Below are 17,054 nucleotides of genomic sequence, written 5' to 3'. Positions count from 1 at the left end.
TTGACCAGGTGCACCAGGACCTGGAGAACGTGGGTCGTAGTCGAGGATGGAGAGAGGCGGCCATGAGCCGAGTGAATTAGCGATATATTGTTGGCGGGATTTTATCAAGTTAATTGATGTAGAACCAAATAAATAAATACATAAATAATATATTAGGTCCTCAATTGATTGCCTACTTTCTGGAAATTTTGCCATGTGCTTAAGGTGAAACATTTCGGAATCCAAAGAGACTTTCTGCTAGTGCACAAAGCCAAAATAAAAAGTACACTGTTGTTGGATGTTTTTTTTTGCGAGATTTGTACCTTTTAAGTTTGAGTGCAATCTTAGAAGTTGATTCCAAACTGTTTCACCTTAACTATTTGATTTCTTTTAGAATTCATTGAAGAGCTTTTGTATGGTTTCATGTTAATCATAGTGTAGTACGGTTTGCTCCTTCTGCATATGCATTAGGCTGCCCAACTCGCGATCAGAGACTTCAACGAATCGATAAGCACCGAACCCTGCAGACATGGAATTTTCGGCATACTACATACAGTGATACCTCCATGAGTCGATGTTCCATGACTCGATATCGACTCATGGAACCATACTAAAAACAACATTTCATGGTTACTACGATGGTCCCTAGAAGCAGCTTCCCAAAGGATTGCTGTTCCATGACTCGATATTTCCATGAGTCGATAGTACCTTCAATATCGACTCATGGAGGTTTCACTGTATCTACAGATCAAACAATAAAGCCCATCAGTTTATACAATTTTATTCATATTCATCATATCCATTATTCTACATTTGATTTTATTTCCACTGTTATTTTCTAGGTTTTTGGTTTTTGTGTTCATCATTATTATCATCCGTTATCTAGTTTCGCTAGAAGCGCATTTCTACATTTATACTATTTGTGTTACTTTTCGGATTAGTTGACCAACCCCACCCTACCCTTATCGTGAGCCACCTGACTATCTTTGGCCTTTTTTTTATTCCCACAATCGACGCGAGGTGGAAATGCTCAACATGGCAATGACCATCTCCTTTTGGCTGGCAGCTCTCAGTTTCTTCCGGTTTTTGATTACAATTTTCGATCCCTAATTTGCTCATTATATTTTCTGTTTCTTTCACACGTATCAGTCCCCAATCCCTATCCAAAATAAACAACTAGGACATTTTGGCCCCCGGGTCTTGTGTATAATCGGTATGGTTTTGTTTTTTATCTATTTGTAATGGATCATCCTTTGCATAATAACTCTAGCACACTAATTTGGTTGGTTGTAAAATGGTTTGTTCTGCTTTTCTTATCTCTGTGTTTTAGGTGGATATTTTCGTTTCATTTTTTTTGTTCTTAGCTATTTATCACTAACTCTGGTTGTGTACCTTTCTTTCCCGCAGCACGGCTTTCTCTTTTTTTTTTTATTACAATATATGATACAAAAACTTCGCCGTCTGGGCAGCTCAAAGAAGTCTTCCGCTTCTCGTTCGTGAGTCTAATTACTGGTTTTGTTTGTTTTACTTTTACAACTTAAGAGTACTCCTTTGGCGTTTGTTTACAACTTGTTTTTGGATGTCGTTTCGTTATCCAAAGAATTAATAAAGACAAACATAAGGTCAAAAACAGTAACGTAAAAGTTTATAGTGTTGTTTACTTCCATTCTGATGATACTTTTGATTTGCTTGGTAACGCTACATAGTTGAAATGTGTATGTGCTTAGCATGATTTACGTTTCGTTAGATCGCTTCATATCGTATCATTTTCGTGAAAGGGGAGACATGGGGAAAACAACTAATGGATGTGTGATAAGTTCTAGCTTTTATCGATAGCATATTAACATGTTTATGTAGATGTAAAAGTGCATTCGTGAATTGCTCACGAAATTCCATTAGACAACGAGTTGATAATCAAACCGATGTCTAGATTCGACTGCGTCATTTGTAAGACATTTTTCTTTGATTAAAATATGGTACCATTTCCCTATTCGTAACATGAGTATCTAAGCTCTTAGAGTGGATTTCAAGCGACGTCGATTTGTTCTCTTGTTTTTCGGCGGTTTAAAACACTAATACTGTACAGCTGGAACGGTGGATTCTTCCTTGATTGCGCTTAGTGAAAAAAAAAAAACAAAACATTTACCTATAAGGTGTTTTGATCGAAATGTTCCAGATTTGTAGAGATTTTTACGCATTTGCTAGCGGGATTAGAATCCCATGCTTTTTCATTGATGATGCTTGAAAAATATCATCAAACTTAAAGTGTAGCCTGATTTAGCACGAATAAAATGCTCAATGATTACCTACTTCCGTGTGTTTATATGTACAAACTATTTAGCCTCTTGCTTCGTCAAAATTTGAATTATTCGTTAATATTTTATATGTATGCCATGTGTAAATTTATGAATGATTGTTGCGTTTGGATTGGACAATTAGTTGAAAGCATATGGATAGGTTCAATGAGTTTGCTAGATTTTAATTCGCAATAAATGCTTCACACCGTCATAATAACTGTAAAAATGCTCATAAAAACACTAAGATGAAGACTAGGCCAAGTTCCAAGTGGAAATGCAGAACCAAAAGGAAATACGAGAAGAAAAGTTAGAAATTTTAAAGATTGCGTAAAGATCTAAGAAATGATGTTTGAGGCTGACTTTTTCTAAAGAAAATAAAAAACAAACAACCTTATCTTCTACACTTTTTTATATTAAACTTTGGGAGGGATTATTAGAGTATGTTTAAAACTACAAATGAACTTTAACACTTCACTTTTTGCAAAAAAAAAATAAAATACTAAAATCACTAAGGTGAGCAAATACCTTTAAACTCTAATATGTGTTGCTTATCTTGACAGATAGGCCTATTTCGTCTGCGACTTACAGACTTCTTCAGTGTCGAGCAGGCGTTGCAGAATTCGTTCTCATTTGAGAATGAAGCACGATTACAGCAAGCAAAGAAAAACATCCCATCTGTTGCGGTGCACGATCGTCATTGTATCGCAAGGTGTAACAAGTCTGATAAATGGAAGCAGCGAGCGAGAGCCCCAACGAGAGAGCGATGATAAAATCCATTTTTCTCGCTTGTTTACCGTTGGGGATAGGTGTTTTTCTTTACTGGCACGATAAACAATCCACGAACTTCCAATAACAATAGTGTCCCCCAGGCTTGGAGCATGTTTAGAGGGGTTTTATCATGCACTACTATCCCCCCAATCTGATCAAAGTTGTAGCAGTATACGATAAACAGTCTCTCATAATGTGCAGCATGTTATGATAGTTACAGAGAGCGATACGTGAGCGATTCTCTCAATTTTCTCAGGATTCAATCCCTGGTGTCGAGTGCTCGACACTGAAGAAGTCTGTAAGTCGCAGACGAAATAGGCCTATCTGTCAAGATAAGCAACACATATTAGAGTTTAAAGGTATTTGCTCACCTTAGTGATTTTAGTATTTTATTTTTTTTTTTTTTTGCAAAAAGTGAAGTGTTAAAGTTTATTTGTAACCTTATCTTACTAACACAAACATTTTCCCATGTCTAGTAGCACTCTCTCCACTTTTATTTGCAAATGTATCAAATGAAAATTGTGAAACCCTGCATGAACTTTCGTTCACCTTCTTTGATAAACTTTCTTAATGCCCATTTCGCGGGTTCCCACGTACCACCATTGACTGAGTGAGCACTATCGACACAAGACGACAATGCATCATCATAAATATTCGAAAAGTTGAACAGGAAAAGGAATAAGTTTTCCGCCATCTGGTGGTTATAACTCATTCCACCCCGAAGGCTAACGCTTGTCGTCGCTGTTGTCGTTGCCATCGTTTGTTGTCAGGAGTGTCACGTATACGGACTGGACCCCGAAAAAGTATACCTAGGTGTTCAGTCTTCAACCCAACGAATATTTCCGTATTTTGTGTCAACCTCAGTTCGAGAGACGACAATATTCGTCGGGGAGCGAGAGAAAAGATTTTATCGGTGGAAACTTTCGAGAAAATTGTATTTTCCCGGCAAGGGCTACAACTTTCTAAGCCTAGTCTGCGACTATAAAGCATAGCCATGCTGAAGGTGGCGGGGTTAGATTCCCGTTCGATCCAAAATCTTTTCGTAAAGGAAATTTTCTTGACTTCGCTGGGCATAAAGTATAATCGATAGACGAATGCAAAACTGGTATCTTTGGCAAAAACATCTCTCAGTTAACTGTGGAAATGCTATAAGAACACTAAGCTGATGAGCTGGATCTTTCCTAGTGGGGGTGTAATGTCAAGAAAAAGGATGACGACTTCGGTCAGGTCGAAAAAGGTCCAATTTTTTTTCCACGTGCAAATAATGAAACTGAATCAAATGAGGTTTGTTTCTTCGGTATTGTTTGACTTTTTCCATTCCTGTGGAGCCCTCATCGCTCCTTATAGTTTGCTGGTTTGATACAAAACTATGCATCTTTACCTTGGTATGCCACTTCGTCCAGCATCTACTGTTTATAGGATGTAGCGACCTGTTTCCGGTTCGATTAAGAAACACGATGGACGAAAATGGAAAGTAAGTCTGAACTGCTGCTGTTGGCGGTAAACGGTTTTGCTGTTTGTTGTTCCAACCTTTCTTTGATAGGATTTATGCTGAAATTATGTTTCTAAAATTAGATTGTATTCATCGATTCATTCATTTGGCAAATTGGCGCAATGGCAGTATACCCCATCTACAAGAAGGACGACAAGTTTGATTGTGCGAACTTTCGATTCACCATTCTTAATGTGTCCTACAAAATATTATCCCAGCTCATTTTCCGTCGTCTGTCACCTGTAGTGAACGAGTTCGTGGGAATTTATCAAGCCGTCTTCGTTGATGGCTGATCGACAACGGACCAGATCTTTACTGTACGGCAAATCCTCCGCACATCATGTCGTGTATACCAGGTTCCAACGCATCACCTTTTCATCCATTTCAAAGCGGCATACGATAGTATCGACCGCGTAGAGCTATGGAAACCCATGGACGCGAGGGACTTTCCCGAGACTGATAGGAGCAACGATGGAAGGTGTGCAAAATTGCTGCAAACATTCCAGATCGTTTGGATCCCGCCGGGGACTACGACAAAGTGATGAACTTTCTTGCCTGTTGTTCAATACTGTGCTTGAAGGTGTTATGCGGAGAGCAGGCCTCTACAGCCGGGGTACGATTTTTACTGGATCCAGTCAATTTGTTTGCTTCGCGGATGATATGGACGTTGTTGGCCGAACATTAGAAAAGGTGGCAGACCTGTACACCCGCCTGAAACGCGAAGCAGCGAAAGTTTGACTGGTGGTGAATGCAACCAAGACAAAGTATATGCTATCTAGTGGGGCCGAGTGCGACAGTGCTCGCTTAGGTAGCAGTGTTACGATAGACGGAGATACGTTCGAGGTGGTCGACGAGTTAGTTCACCTTGGATCCCTGCTGACGGTTGACAATAACGTTAGCCGTAGAGTTTCCAAATTTCCTGGGATTTGATTTCCCGGGAAACGGGAAATAAAATTATCATTTCCCGGTAAATCCCGGGATCTCGGGAAATTCAAAAAAATGTGATAATAAAGCATATTTGGAGGAGTTTTCTTCATCAAATTATTAGTCAGTGTTCCATTAGTAGACAGTCCCCTAAAGTCGCACTAGTGGCTTCTTATGGCCGTTTTGCTATAAATCGTTGCAAAATATTTTTTGACATGAAGCTCAGGAACTATTTATCTAAGTACCATTGATACACAAACCGATCTTGTTAAAAAAAATTATCGAAATATAGTTTTGCTTATAGTTTACGCTCCCTTGCATCTATAGCAAACTTATTGTTCCTATAGTAGCACTACTAAGAGGAAATATTTGTCATAAAACAAAATAGTTAATTAAACTATTTTTTTATATCAATCGAAAGCTTTTGATCCACACTTTGAAGGAAAAATGTGAACGTTTTGTAAAAATACGGTTTTGATTTGTATATGTGTTCCTATAATAGCACAAGTAACAATAAATACAAAAGTTTTAGTTTTCGTATTTTTTATGTTTTTTTTTACAAAACCGAGATAAAATGCTTCCAGATGACGTAAATGCATCTAGGTATATTTTTCAATTTTATTCGAATATTTGTTCTTAGCTATGCAGCTTCAAAGTTCATCATGTACATGGTATATCGACCCTATATTATTTTGCACCAGTAAATTTGTTGGTTATTTCTCTTCTTTACTAATTTATTCATGTTTTTCTAAAACAGTGTTAGCTTCATTTCAAACGCTAGGTTTCTGTTTCGTCCAGGGTTGACCAGGCCCTACGTTGTGTTAATTTGGTCCCGGAGGTGCAGACGAATAACGAACATTTGGCTTTAACGATAATTTATTGCCCACCACCGAGAGGCAGTGCTCCTGCTCGGTGGGGGATACTACTCGTTACAATCACAACTTACAACTTACAACTAATTTACATACAGAACGAGGTGCTTCTTATATATCCTAGAGGTAGTACGGATGAGTGTAATATTACAAAGGTTTGATGCGCCAACAGCTAGCATCACGCAGCCCAAAGCAACAGCATGAAAGCAATTGGGCTGCTTGCTGCTAGCTGGGGTGAAAGAAGAGAAATTGAATACGCACTGCTGCGCTGCTGCTGTATGTCACTGCGCCTTGCAGTGAATGGGAGCGTCGTTGCGGTGAGCCCGAACATACTCCCGCCCGAAAACGAATGTTTTCCTCTACAGGTAATCCACTCGGCGCGAACGACGGCAGCTTGCTGTTAGCAGAGTTGTACGCTCTCGACGGTGGTGATGCGCAGTCAGTCTAGGTAGTGTTGCTGCTGCTGCTGGCTTGATTGACTGCAATTCGATGATGTGTGGTAGAACACTTGAACGGGATGAGAATTTGGCTTGATCGTTGGCTTGTTGATTGATTGTGATGACGCTTGGGTCCATTGATGACGATCACGGTCTGATAATTGGATGCGGGGATCCAGCGGGTGGACGCGGGGGTCCGACGGGGGATTAACGCTCTCCTTCGGCAAATCGACTCTTCGGCTTTGCACAGATGGACGTTTGCTTCGCAAGTCGACACTTCGGCCTTGCTAGTGGACGGGACGGTCCGACGGGAGGACGCAGGGGTCCCACAAATGGACGAAGGGGTCCGGAATGGACGGCGATGGTCCGGGAATGGACGCAGGGGTCCCACAGGTGGACGGCGAGGTCCGGATGGACGGCAATGGTCCGGCAAATGGACGCAAAGGTCCCACAGGTGAACGCTACGGTTCGGATGGACGGCGACGGTCCGGGAATGGACGCAGGGGTCCCAACAGGTGGACGCAGGGGTCCGGGGATGGACGCTGGGGTCCGATGCATGGACGGCAATGGTCCGGCGGGTGGACGCTGGGTCCTACAGGTGGACGGCGAGGTCCGATTGGGCGACACTTCGGCCCGGGGTGAGTTGTTCGTTGCTGTAGCAGTCCGTCACTCGTCGATCGTTCCTCCGGGGTGTCCGTTATCCTGGTCACGGCACCAATGTTTCGTCCAGGGTTGACCAGGCCCTACGTTGTGTTAATTTGGTCCCGGAGGTGCAGACGAATAACGAACATTTGGCTTTAACGATAATTTATTGCCCACCACCGAGAGGCAGTGCTCCTGCTCGGTGGGGGATACTACTCGTTACAATCACAACTTACAACTTACAACTAATTTACATACAGAACGAGGTGCTTCTTATATATCCTAGAGGTAGTACGGATGAGTGTAATATTACAAAGGTTTGATGCGCCAACAGCTAGCATCACGCAGCCCAAAGCAACAGCATGAAAGCAATTGGGCTGCTTGCTGCTAGCTGGGGTGAAAGAAGAGAAATTGAATACGCACTGCTGCGCTGCTGCTGTATGTCACTGCGCCTTGCAGTGAATGGGAGCGTCGTTGCGGTGAGCCCGAACAGTTTCATATTAACAAAGCAATAAACAATAGTCCACGTGGAATTTATTCTTGATAAATCGTATAAAGTTTAAAATAAATTCCAACTAGGGTCTTTATATTGAAAATTGTGACTGTAACATCCATGAAACCTTTATAAGCTTACTCAATTCATAGAAAAGATCCTTCGAAAATTCCTTTATTTTATATAGCATATACTCTTTCGTCAAAAACGATATCCATTTTATGAACAACTATTTTATTACGAAAAAACAAAAGAATTTGCATCGAAATATAACTAGTGATGTAGTGAGTTCATTGGTTAAAATTATATGAAAAGGAAATTTTGAGATGGTTTTTGTTTGAAAATAGATAGTAAATTATTTTTTTATATAGAGCTACCCGGGAAATATGGAAATCCCGGGAAATACGGGAATCCAGGGAAACAGAAAATCATTTCACGGGAAACAGGAATCCCGGGAAATGTCAATTCCCGGGAAATGTTCCCGGGAATGCAAACTCTAGTTAGCCGCGAAATACGGATCATCGTCATCAGTGGAAGTCGGGCCTACTATAGCCTCCAGAAGAAGCTGCGGTCAAAAACGATTCACGTCCGCACCAAATGTACCATGTACAAAACGCTCATAAGGCCGGTAGTCCTCTACGGGAATGAAACGTGGACGATGCTCGAGGAGGACTTGCAAGCACTTGGAGTCTTTGAACGTCGGCTGCTTAGGACGATATTTGGCGGTGTGCAGGAAAACGGTGTGTGGCTGCGAAGGATGAACCAAGCGCTCGCCCAACTCTACGGCGAACCCAGTATCCTGAAGGTGTCTAAAGCTGGAAGGATACGATGGGCAGGGCATGTTGCAGAAATGCCGGACAGCAACCCTGCAAATATGGTGTTCGCTTCGGATCCGATTGATAAAGGATGGCGTGGAGCGCAACGAGCTAAGGGGCGGGTCAAGTGCACATCGATTTAGCGAGCGTGTGGCAGACCCGAGGATGGAGAGATGCCGCCACGAACCGAGTATTGTGGCGTGAAATTGTTGATTCAGTGTTATCTGTTTAGATGTTAACTAAATATATGAATGAAATGTTTGCTGAAGAACACTACCATAAACTACCTCGATCAAAAAAATGTGAAAAAATTTAAACCTCAATAAGGATCACACCATCCAACTTCTTTCGAAGATGCGAATTTCAATTACAAACAATCAATACTTCCAAAATTAACGGAAACAGAAAAAAAATCTCGCAAAATTGTCGATTCGGACCATTATGCATTGATTGAACAATCATCGTTTTCCAACTTCTCGACATACACTCCCGTGCATAAGTTTGGGTTCACCCCCTAAAAAAACAAGCAAAAGTGTTCTGTCCATATCTCTGTGATTACACGTCCAATTGAAACTCTCTAAGCCGCATTCGAAAGGCAAAGAGTTATTCTTACTTCGTATGTATTTTTCTTAAAACATTTTTTGAACTTTGTTTACTAAATTTTTACTTAAAGTTGTGACATTTTTCAAAAAACACACTGAAAAATCATATCTAATTTCCTCAGCATTGGATCGACCAAAATTTTAAAACAAGGTGTCATTAGAATCGTAATCTTATATTCTTTGAAGACCATTCATGAAATTTTTGCGGAAAAATTTGAAAACTATTCAAAATTAATGAAACATTCAGTCAAGTCATCGTGCAAAAGTTTGGGTTCACTTCTCAGTATGGTATATCGTGCAAAAGTTTGGGTTCACCTGAACTTACTTAAATCTGTGAAATCTCAAACCAATCATGTACGCGCCATTATTTGCGCTCAAAAAAGCCTCAAACTATTAAAATCGGTTGAAAAATGGCTGAGATATTGACAAAAATGATGCGCGTGCGGCTCAGGTAAACCCAAACTTTTGCACGATTTGCATCATACTGAGGGGTGAACCCAAACTTTTGCACGATGACTTGACTGACTGTTTCATTGATTTTGAATACTTTTCAGATTTTTCCGCCAAAATTTCGTGGGGTCTCTTCAAAGAATATAAGATTACGATTCTAATGACACTTTGATTTAAAATTTTGGTCGACCCATTGCTGAGGAAATTAGATATGATTTTTCAGTGCGTTTTTTGAAAAATGTCACAACTTTAAGTAAAAATTTAGTATACAAAATTCAAAAAATGCTTTAGGAAAAATAACTCATTGCCTTTCGAATGCGGCTTAAAGAGTTTCAATTGGACGTGTAATCACAGAGGTATGGACAGAACACTTTTGTATGTTTTTGAGGGGGTGAGCCCAAACTTTTGCACGGGAGTGTATGCGACCATGCGTCTCCACGCATTGAACCTATCCAAATGCTTCCAAGTGCTGCTACTGATGATGGCGAAGCGTATTGTGAGCGACGAACTATCCGCGGCTTAAAAACTGTCATCGATGGTACTAATATCAATTACAAGGTGTCACCACACTGTGTCACATACTTACTCTTCGCTCCAATACTTCCCGCCCCGGAAAATGTCGGAACAAAAACCAAATTGCTTCAACCCACAGTTTCCCAATTACAAACGCGTTGTTGGCATTCGGGCACTGCTGGCAAACTTCCAACGCGCCATTCAAATGATTCCGAATGGCAGCCAAATTAACAAGCGTTTAAAGAAGGGTGTTTTATCAAAAAGCAGCCATTACAATAATTAGACAAGCGATAATTTGTTCTGGTTTTCAGCATTCGAAAATGTCAAAATAGCACTAAGCATATATTCTCCACCGGTAAATTGATAATAAATAAGCAATGATATTGAAAATTTGCAAAATAAAAAAAATCAGTGATCCTATAAAAAATGAAATAGGCAATAAAAAAAAATAGCACCAAAGTAATCAAATCAGCACTGAAGCAAATAGAAACAAAAAAAATAGCAATGAATAACCAAAAAAAAATCCAATACAAAATAGAAACTAAGAACTGGAAAATCGAAAAACGCCGATGGAAAACTAGAAAAAAGCACTAAACATTAGTTGCGAACAAAAAGTGCAAACACTGATCGCTATTTACGAGATTTTGAGTGCTCTTTTCGTTTTTTCCTGTGTTCTATATTTTTGTGCTAATTTTCGTTTTTTTTCTTCAATTTTTCGATTGTTTGATTTTTGAATTTATAGCTGAGTTACGCGATTGTTCAGACGAAAAATATATTCTTTAATACTATTATCGATTTTAGTTGTTGTTAATTTGTACCAAACTATTGCTTGTCTCCAATTATTCCATTAGCTATTTTTGGATAACATAGTGTCAATTATTCTTTTCCTAGAACATGATAACAATTACCCCATTCCGAAAATGCTGTTTTCCTGATGATTTGTTTTCCCATTTAAAAATTGTACTCTCGGTAACGTGATTTTTGCGCCGATGACGACGACGACGACTGCTGCAGCTGATGATGAGAATGGCTGTTGTTGCGATGACTATGATTATGATTCTGATGTTGCTGGGCTTGTTGTTGTACATGGTGGTTGCTGCCACTGGTGGTTGATGGCTATTTCGAGCTGGAGACGCCCGAGATTTCGGCCCCGGTCATCGTTCCGGTGTCGGTTGGGCCCTCCACGCTGCACACCGAATCTTCCGGTGTACGGGACGGTTCCGCTTCGGTCACTTCCACTTCGCTGACCGCTGGACGATTGTTGCGATGTTTGGCGCTTAGTGCCTGCCGTGGATAAGGGGGGAAACGTTTTATGAGCGTGTTTATTGAGTGTTGATGTTATATTTGTTTTGCTATACGATATCTATACATTTATATACAGTTGTGATAATAATTAGCGACGCAAAATTATAAGCTGTGGCTGATTTACTGACTCGGAATAAATGCTTAGATGCCCCATAAAATAAAATAAAGATCCCTGCTTCCATGTATACTCTACTGTAAGCTCTACTGTTCTTTTATGTTTTTTGTTAGACATAATGATTTTGTCCTTATACCACGTGAACATACAAACCTCCTTCCCCCTCTTCGAGGACAAACATAGACAGAACCCCATCATCACCTCAAATGCTCACGACCTTTAAAAAAATGTATATTTGCCCAAGGGAAATAGCGTCTCTTTTTTCAAATCAAAAAGTCTAAAACATCTGTCTTCTAAGCGGTATAAACCGCACTAATAATCACAATTCTTGCTTGGATTATACTAGCTTAGAAGACGATATATTAGATTTATTAACTTAGAAACTGAGCTGCCATTCGCCTTGTATTTGCCAAATTCATTCAAATATTAAAACAAGTTTAAAATGTATTCTGTTTTACGCTATGAAAACATGATTTTGTAACTTTTCATATTTGAGGTTCGATCAATCAAACAATAATATTCACATTTTCAAAACTTGGAGTAGGTAGGGCATAGTGAGCACCCTGTACTGCCCATAAATGCAAATTTGTCATATTGGACATTTTTGAGGATCATCAAATCATAAATACTTTTGACCAATTTAATAAAATCTGTGAGATTGTTCTAGAAAGTTCGAAAAAAAAAATACCAAGATGTTTGTCACATTTCTAAATATACCCGCATAACAGCCACTATAAAAATATACATAGGCCTCATAGTGTGGTAGTTATAACATTTCTGTTATATTTATTTTCTGTCGTTTCACCCAATATGCGATATGAGCTGTACCAAGTTTCAGCTTCAAATAAGTATTGTAGCGCTCTTGGTTTATTTTTTTTTTTTTGAAATATTAGTTTCTTTCCATACTGGCGAAAAATACATACTTGGTACACCATCTATTCAATAACTACTCAATGACAAGGCTTAAAGTCTCGTTAGTAAAGAAAAAAAAAGCAATCCTTCTAAAATAACTTTGCGGAAGTCTAAGTAACCTTCATTGGGCATTTATACAGTATAATGCTACTTTAATGATATGCGAATACAGTTCACAATATTTTACATATCTATTACTAATAGGTTTTTAGCGATTTAACTTTAAAAATATCGAAATTGTATAATTTTCAACCATTTAAATTTGAAAAGTTAGTTTGTCTAGGCTTTTAAAAATGGTATGACCGGAGATCTTATATTACTCAATAATACCAAGGTTGGTCAAGGTGTCCGACCATTTGGCCGATGCCGTTAACCCCTCAACTTGTTGTGGTCAACAATAACTTGAACATTTAAAAACTAGACTGAACAAAATCTAAGATTTCTTCATTATACCCCACTGGGGTGCTCACTTTGCCCCGCCTACTATAATCTTGGGCTAGGGCAGAATGGATTTACACGCTCGTTCAAATCTACTAAAAAGAGAGTAACTTTGACGCACTTTTGAAGTTTCAAGTGAGTAACTTTATTTTATCAAAGTGAGTAACTTTTTAGTCAACCATGAAATAAAACGACCTTACTCACTTTAGAGTAAACACAAACATATTTGACTCACTTTGTAAACGTCAAAGACTTGTAAAAATTTCGTGCGCTCGAACTGACAAATCCTCCGTTGTGGTGAAATTTCTTCCGTAGACGTGATATCGGACTGTTTACAAAAACAGTCGAGACAAAAGCCGAGCCGGCAGAGCAATGACAGTTAGTTTGCTTGAAACTTTGCTTCGGAAGTCCAACCGGCGAATTCCAGATTAGTGCTGCGAAGTCAATAATCCTGATGTCAAGTGAAGCGAGGTCGGAGTGAAAATGACCAAGTCCTGGTTTTGATCGAACAACCACAAGAAAAAAAATATAAACAGTAATTTTTACCGTCGTACTTTTTATTGGACTAATTATCAATTCTTTACAGTCTAACTGGGAAGGCTACTGGCTCGGTTAAACTACATCCTCCATGACTTTCATCAATCCCCCAGAGATTTAATAACATCCGGGGATCCATTCCAGAGCAGCGAAAATTTCAACACAAATATCACAATTGTTTTACTTGTACTTAATTGTTATCCTGTATTATTCATATAGTTATGTAAGAGATAATGAATACATGTTATGCTCTTTGTATATTTCTTCTGATACATAATACATTTATTTCCAAAGATATTATTTCCTGAAGTGAGTGACATCTACTCATTTTCGCAAATTTCAGATTAAACGAAGTGAGTAAGTGTTACTCCCATATTCACATTTGACAATGTTACTCTAAAGTGAGTAACGATGGTGTTACTCACTTTTGAGCAGTTCCACTTTGTTTCGAAGTGAGTCGAAATCTACTCACTTTCGAGTAGATCTGAACGAGCGTGAAATAAAAGTGACGTCAATGTCAAAATTGGAACAGCAACGAGCTGTCATTTCCATACAAGTCCGCAATCCAATCGAGCAGGAGTCCTGTCAAAACTGGAACATGACTTCACTCTTGTGTATAGGCACTCTAGGCTAGGGAGAAGCGTTTAGGGTTAAATAATACATTTCGGTAAATGTAAGATTCTAAAATGTCAAACAATTTGTTAACCATTCCAATAATTCCAATTTCCAATAACAGTACGCAATAATTGCCTATCGTACAAGAAGTTTACGGTGAAAAAATACAGTAATATTGCTTCCTTAACTGCTATTGGTGACTACATGCTTGATATGCTCACTATGTGCCGCCTACTCCTATATCACGGAAAAGTGATTTAACTAAATTTTGCCTTATTTCAACGCAGTTCTGTAGTTGAACCTCTTGACTTTGGAAATAAATGTATTTCTCAATTTTGGCTCATTTTGATCCCAACTAGATAATTTGCCTTGAGAACGAAATAGGCTGTCATTGAAATTTGTTCGCGTCATAGATGACTTTGGCTTATTCATCTTTCGATTTCGAGTCAATAAAAATCGGTTGGATTTGCACTGATATACCTGGAAAAGTATCAGGTATCAGATATCTGCATATGATACAGATGATACTATTCTGTATCAATAGAAACTATGATAACTGAGGGTTATTAATTTGAAATTACAAGCTGCAAAGCCAACATGGCTGCCAAAATGAATTACGGATTACCTAGCCTTAACGTTCAGGGATCCGTCATCGTAATTCAAACGGTTGAGTAAACTCATCCATGATTTTTTGACTGCTAAGTTGCGTAATTGACAACTCACGCATTTAGAATCTCAAGCGTAAATTATGAGAAATTGAGTTTTTCACGATACTAATGACTATTCCACAGGTTTTTCATGAATTTCTTCTTTAATTCCTCGTGGAAAAATTCCAGAGATTTCTCTTGTGATTTCTTGAGAGATTTCTTATGTAGTGCTTTGAGCAACTCTTCCAGACATCCCTCAAAAGTTTCACCCCACCAATTCTTCCATGAATTCATCCAGAAATACCTTCAAGAATGTTTCAAGGAAGGAACAAATATTTTCTTCAGAATTTTCTCCAGGAAATCCAACGCCACTACCACAAGTAATTTCAAGGATAACTCTGAAAACTTTCTGAGAGACTATCCTAGTATCCATTAACTCTTCCGCCGGTTGATCCAGCAGTTAGCGGATACTTGATCCCCTGATACTTAATGTGGAGTAATGCTTAAACGATGCATAAAGTGCTCGTATTGCAATAATTATTGTTCCATCTTCCATCAGGCAAATCTCGTTAAAGTCCAGTTTTTTGCGTGTAAATATATTTTAAGAGTAGGAGATTTTTCAAACATTTCTCCAAGGTTAAGAAACTTATTTAATATTTTTGAACATTCCGAGTTTATTAAACATTTTTAGATAATTCTTTCGGAAATTTTCTTCAAAAATTCCTCCACATATTCTATACATTTACAGCTTGAAATTTTACAAGAGAATCATACAGCCTTATGCAAAAATTGTATTACATAATCATTCAGTGAATATTCTAGAGATTTCTGCAGATATTCCTCAAGGATTCATCTGGTGATGATTCCATCAATTCCTTCTATGGAATTTTTCAATAAATATCAATAATTGAATTTCATCACTTCAGTTCAAATGGTGTTTTTTTTTCTCAAACATAGTTAAATAATTCCTCCAAAATAAAAAAAAAACAGTTTAGTGAAGAAATGTTCTTATGATTCTTTTACTAAAATGTAGCAACAAATTCCATTAGGAAGTGCAATAACAATTTCATCAGCAATACTACCAATGATTGTTTCAGTAAGTCCTTTAGGTATTCATACAAAAATTCCTCAAAGGGATTCCGTTAGATTTTTTTCAGGAATTATTTCTGGAATTCAGTACAACCTGCAAGTACTGAAATTTAAATAATTTATGTAGTAACTTTTCCAGAGAACCAGTACATTTACCTCATAAGTCTGAGTTCCTTGCAGGAGATCCCTCAAAATTCCTGTATCTGATCTGCAGATCAATAATTCCTCGAAAAATCATCCAATATTTTTTTTCACGAATTTTTCAAACAATTTTGCTTAAGTAATTGCTTGATGAGGTTCAAAAATAATTCTAGAATAATTGCTAGGAGAAATTCAGGAAGAAATGTTTGAGGGATTTGGAATGCTTTGTACATATAAATATATATACAAAGTATATTCATATATCTGTGAATATCAGTTCAGAAATCAGAAATTTTTGAAAGAAGTATTCTCACAAGAAATCCGGTTAAATTTTTTGATAAATTCAAAATAAAAGCAATTATTTCAGATATTTTGAGCAATTAATGGGAATGCTATATTTCTGAGAAAATACTCATCTACTTATTGTTTTTCTGTTGACTGATACGCTTATCTCATGTTACTCGCAGTTACTTGAAGCTAAATTAAAAAAATCAAAAGAAATTTTAATCTTTGAAGTTGTTCATAAATAGATGTCTTCAAGAAATCCTGGAACAATAAACGAAGTATTTTTTTTTGAGTTATTGAAGATTACTAGACAAATTTTAGAAAACAAGAATTTCAAATTCTTGTTAGAGTCATTTTTTAAGAGATCTTGTGAGAGTATTCATTATAGACCACCTTAATTATACTTTAGAAAGATTCTAGGTGGATTTAGGTGGAATAGCAAAGAGCTTTTTTGATAAACTTGTAAAGAAGTAGGAACTTCCGGTAGGGGCTAATGTTGCGATACTTTGAAATTCAAAATATATGGTAGGATACTGATTTCGGCAAAACTGTTCAGGAGGATAAGGACGTCGACATAGACAAACTAGACAAATACAGGGACAAAAGGTCGAAAATGATTCACATGGTGGGAATGGTTTCTTCTCTAAAAATAGATTTCTCGCGAAACATTACTAAAGGACCTATGT

General features: G+C 38.1%; 1 protein-coding gene and 1 long non-coding RNA gene across 8 annotated transcripts in view; both read right to left on the bottom strand.

Moving 5' to 3' along the window:
* Positions 1-744: 744 nt before the first annotated feature.
* Positions 745-4,118, bottom strand: LOC110676820. Its single transcript, XR_002500751.1, has 2 exons — positions 3,485-4,118; positions 745-2,666 (listed from the first exon to the last, which is right to left on the bottom strand). It is a non-coding gene; the product is annotated as an uncharacterized LOC110676820 (long non-coding RNA).
* Positions 4,119-10,963: 6,845 nt separating this feature from the next.
* The window catches only part of LOC5579463 (probable G-protein coupled receptor 158), a 382,902-nt gene continuing 376,811 nt past the window's right edge, over positions 10,964-17,054 (bottom strand). For 6 of the 7 annotated variants that reach the window (XM_021846130.1, XM_021846133.1, XM_021846132.1 and 3 more), the window contains one exon: positions 10,964-11,568. In XM_021846130.1, coding sequence (XP_021701822.1) covers positions 11,401-11,568 — 168 coding nt within the window. In that variant the 3' untranslated portion in view covers positions 10,964-11,400. The remainder of the gene's footprint in view (positions 11,569-17,054) is intronic. The other variant, XM_021846136.1, reaches the window with a different exon arrangement.

Source organism: Aedes aegypti, chromosome 2 (genome assembly GCF_002204515.2).
Source record: "Aedes aegypti strain LVP_AGWG chromosome 2, AaegL5.0 Primary Assembly, whole genome shotgun sequence".
In the NCBI taxonomy this organism is placed as follows: Eukaryota; Metazoa; Arthropoda; class Insecta; order Diptera; family Culicidae; genus Aedes; species Aedes aegypti.
The sequence above is the reverse complement of the archived record's forward strand: the minus strand, read 5'-3'. Positions and strand labels throughout refer to the sequence as shown.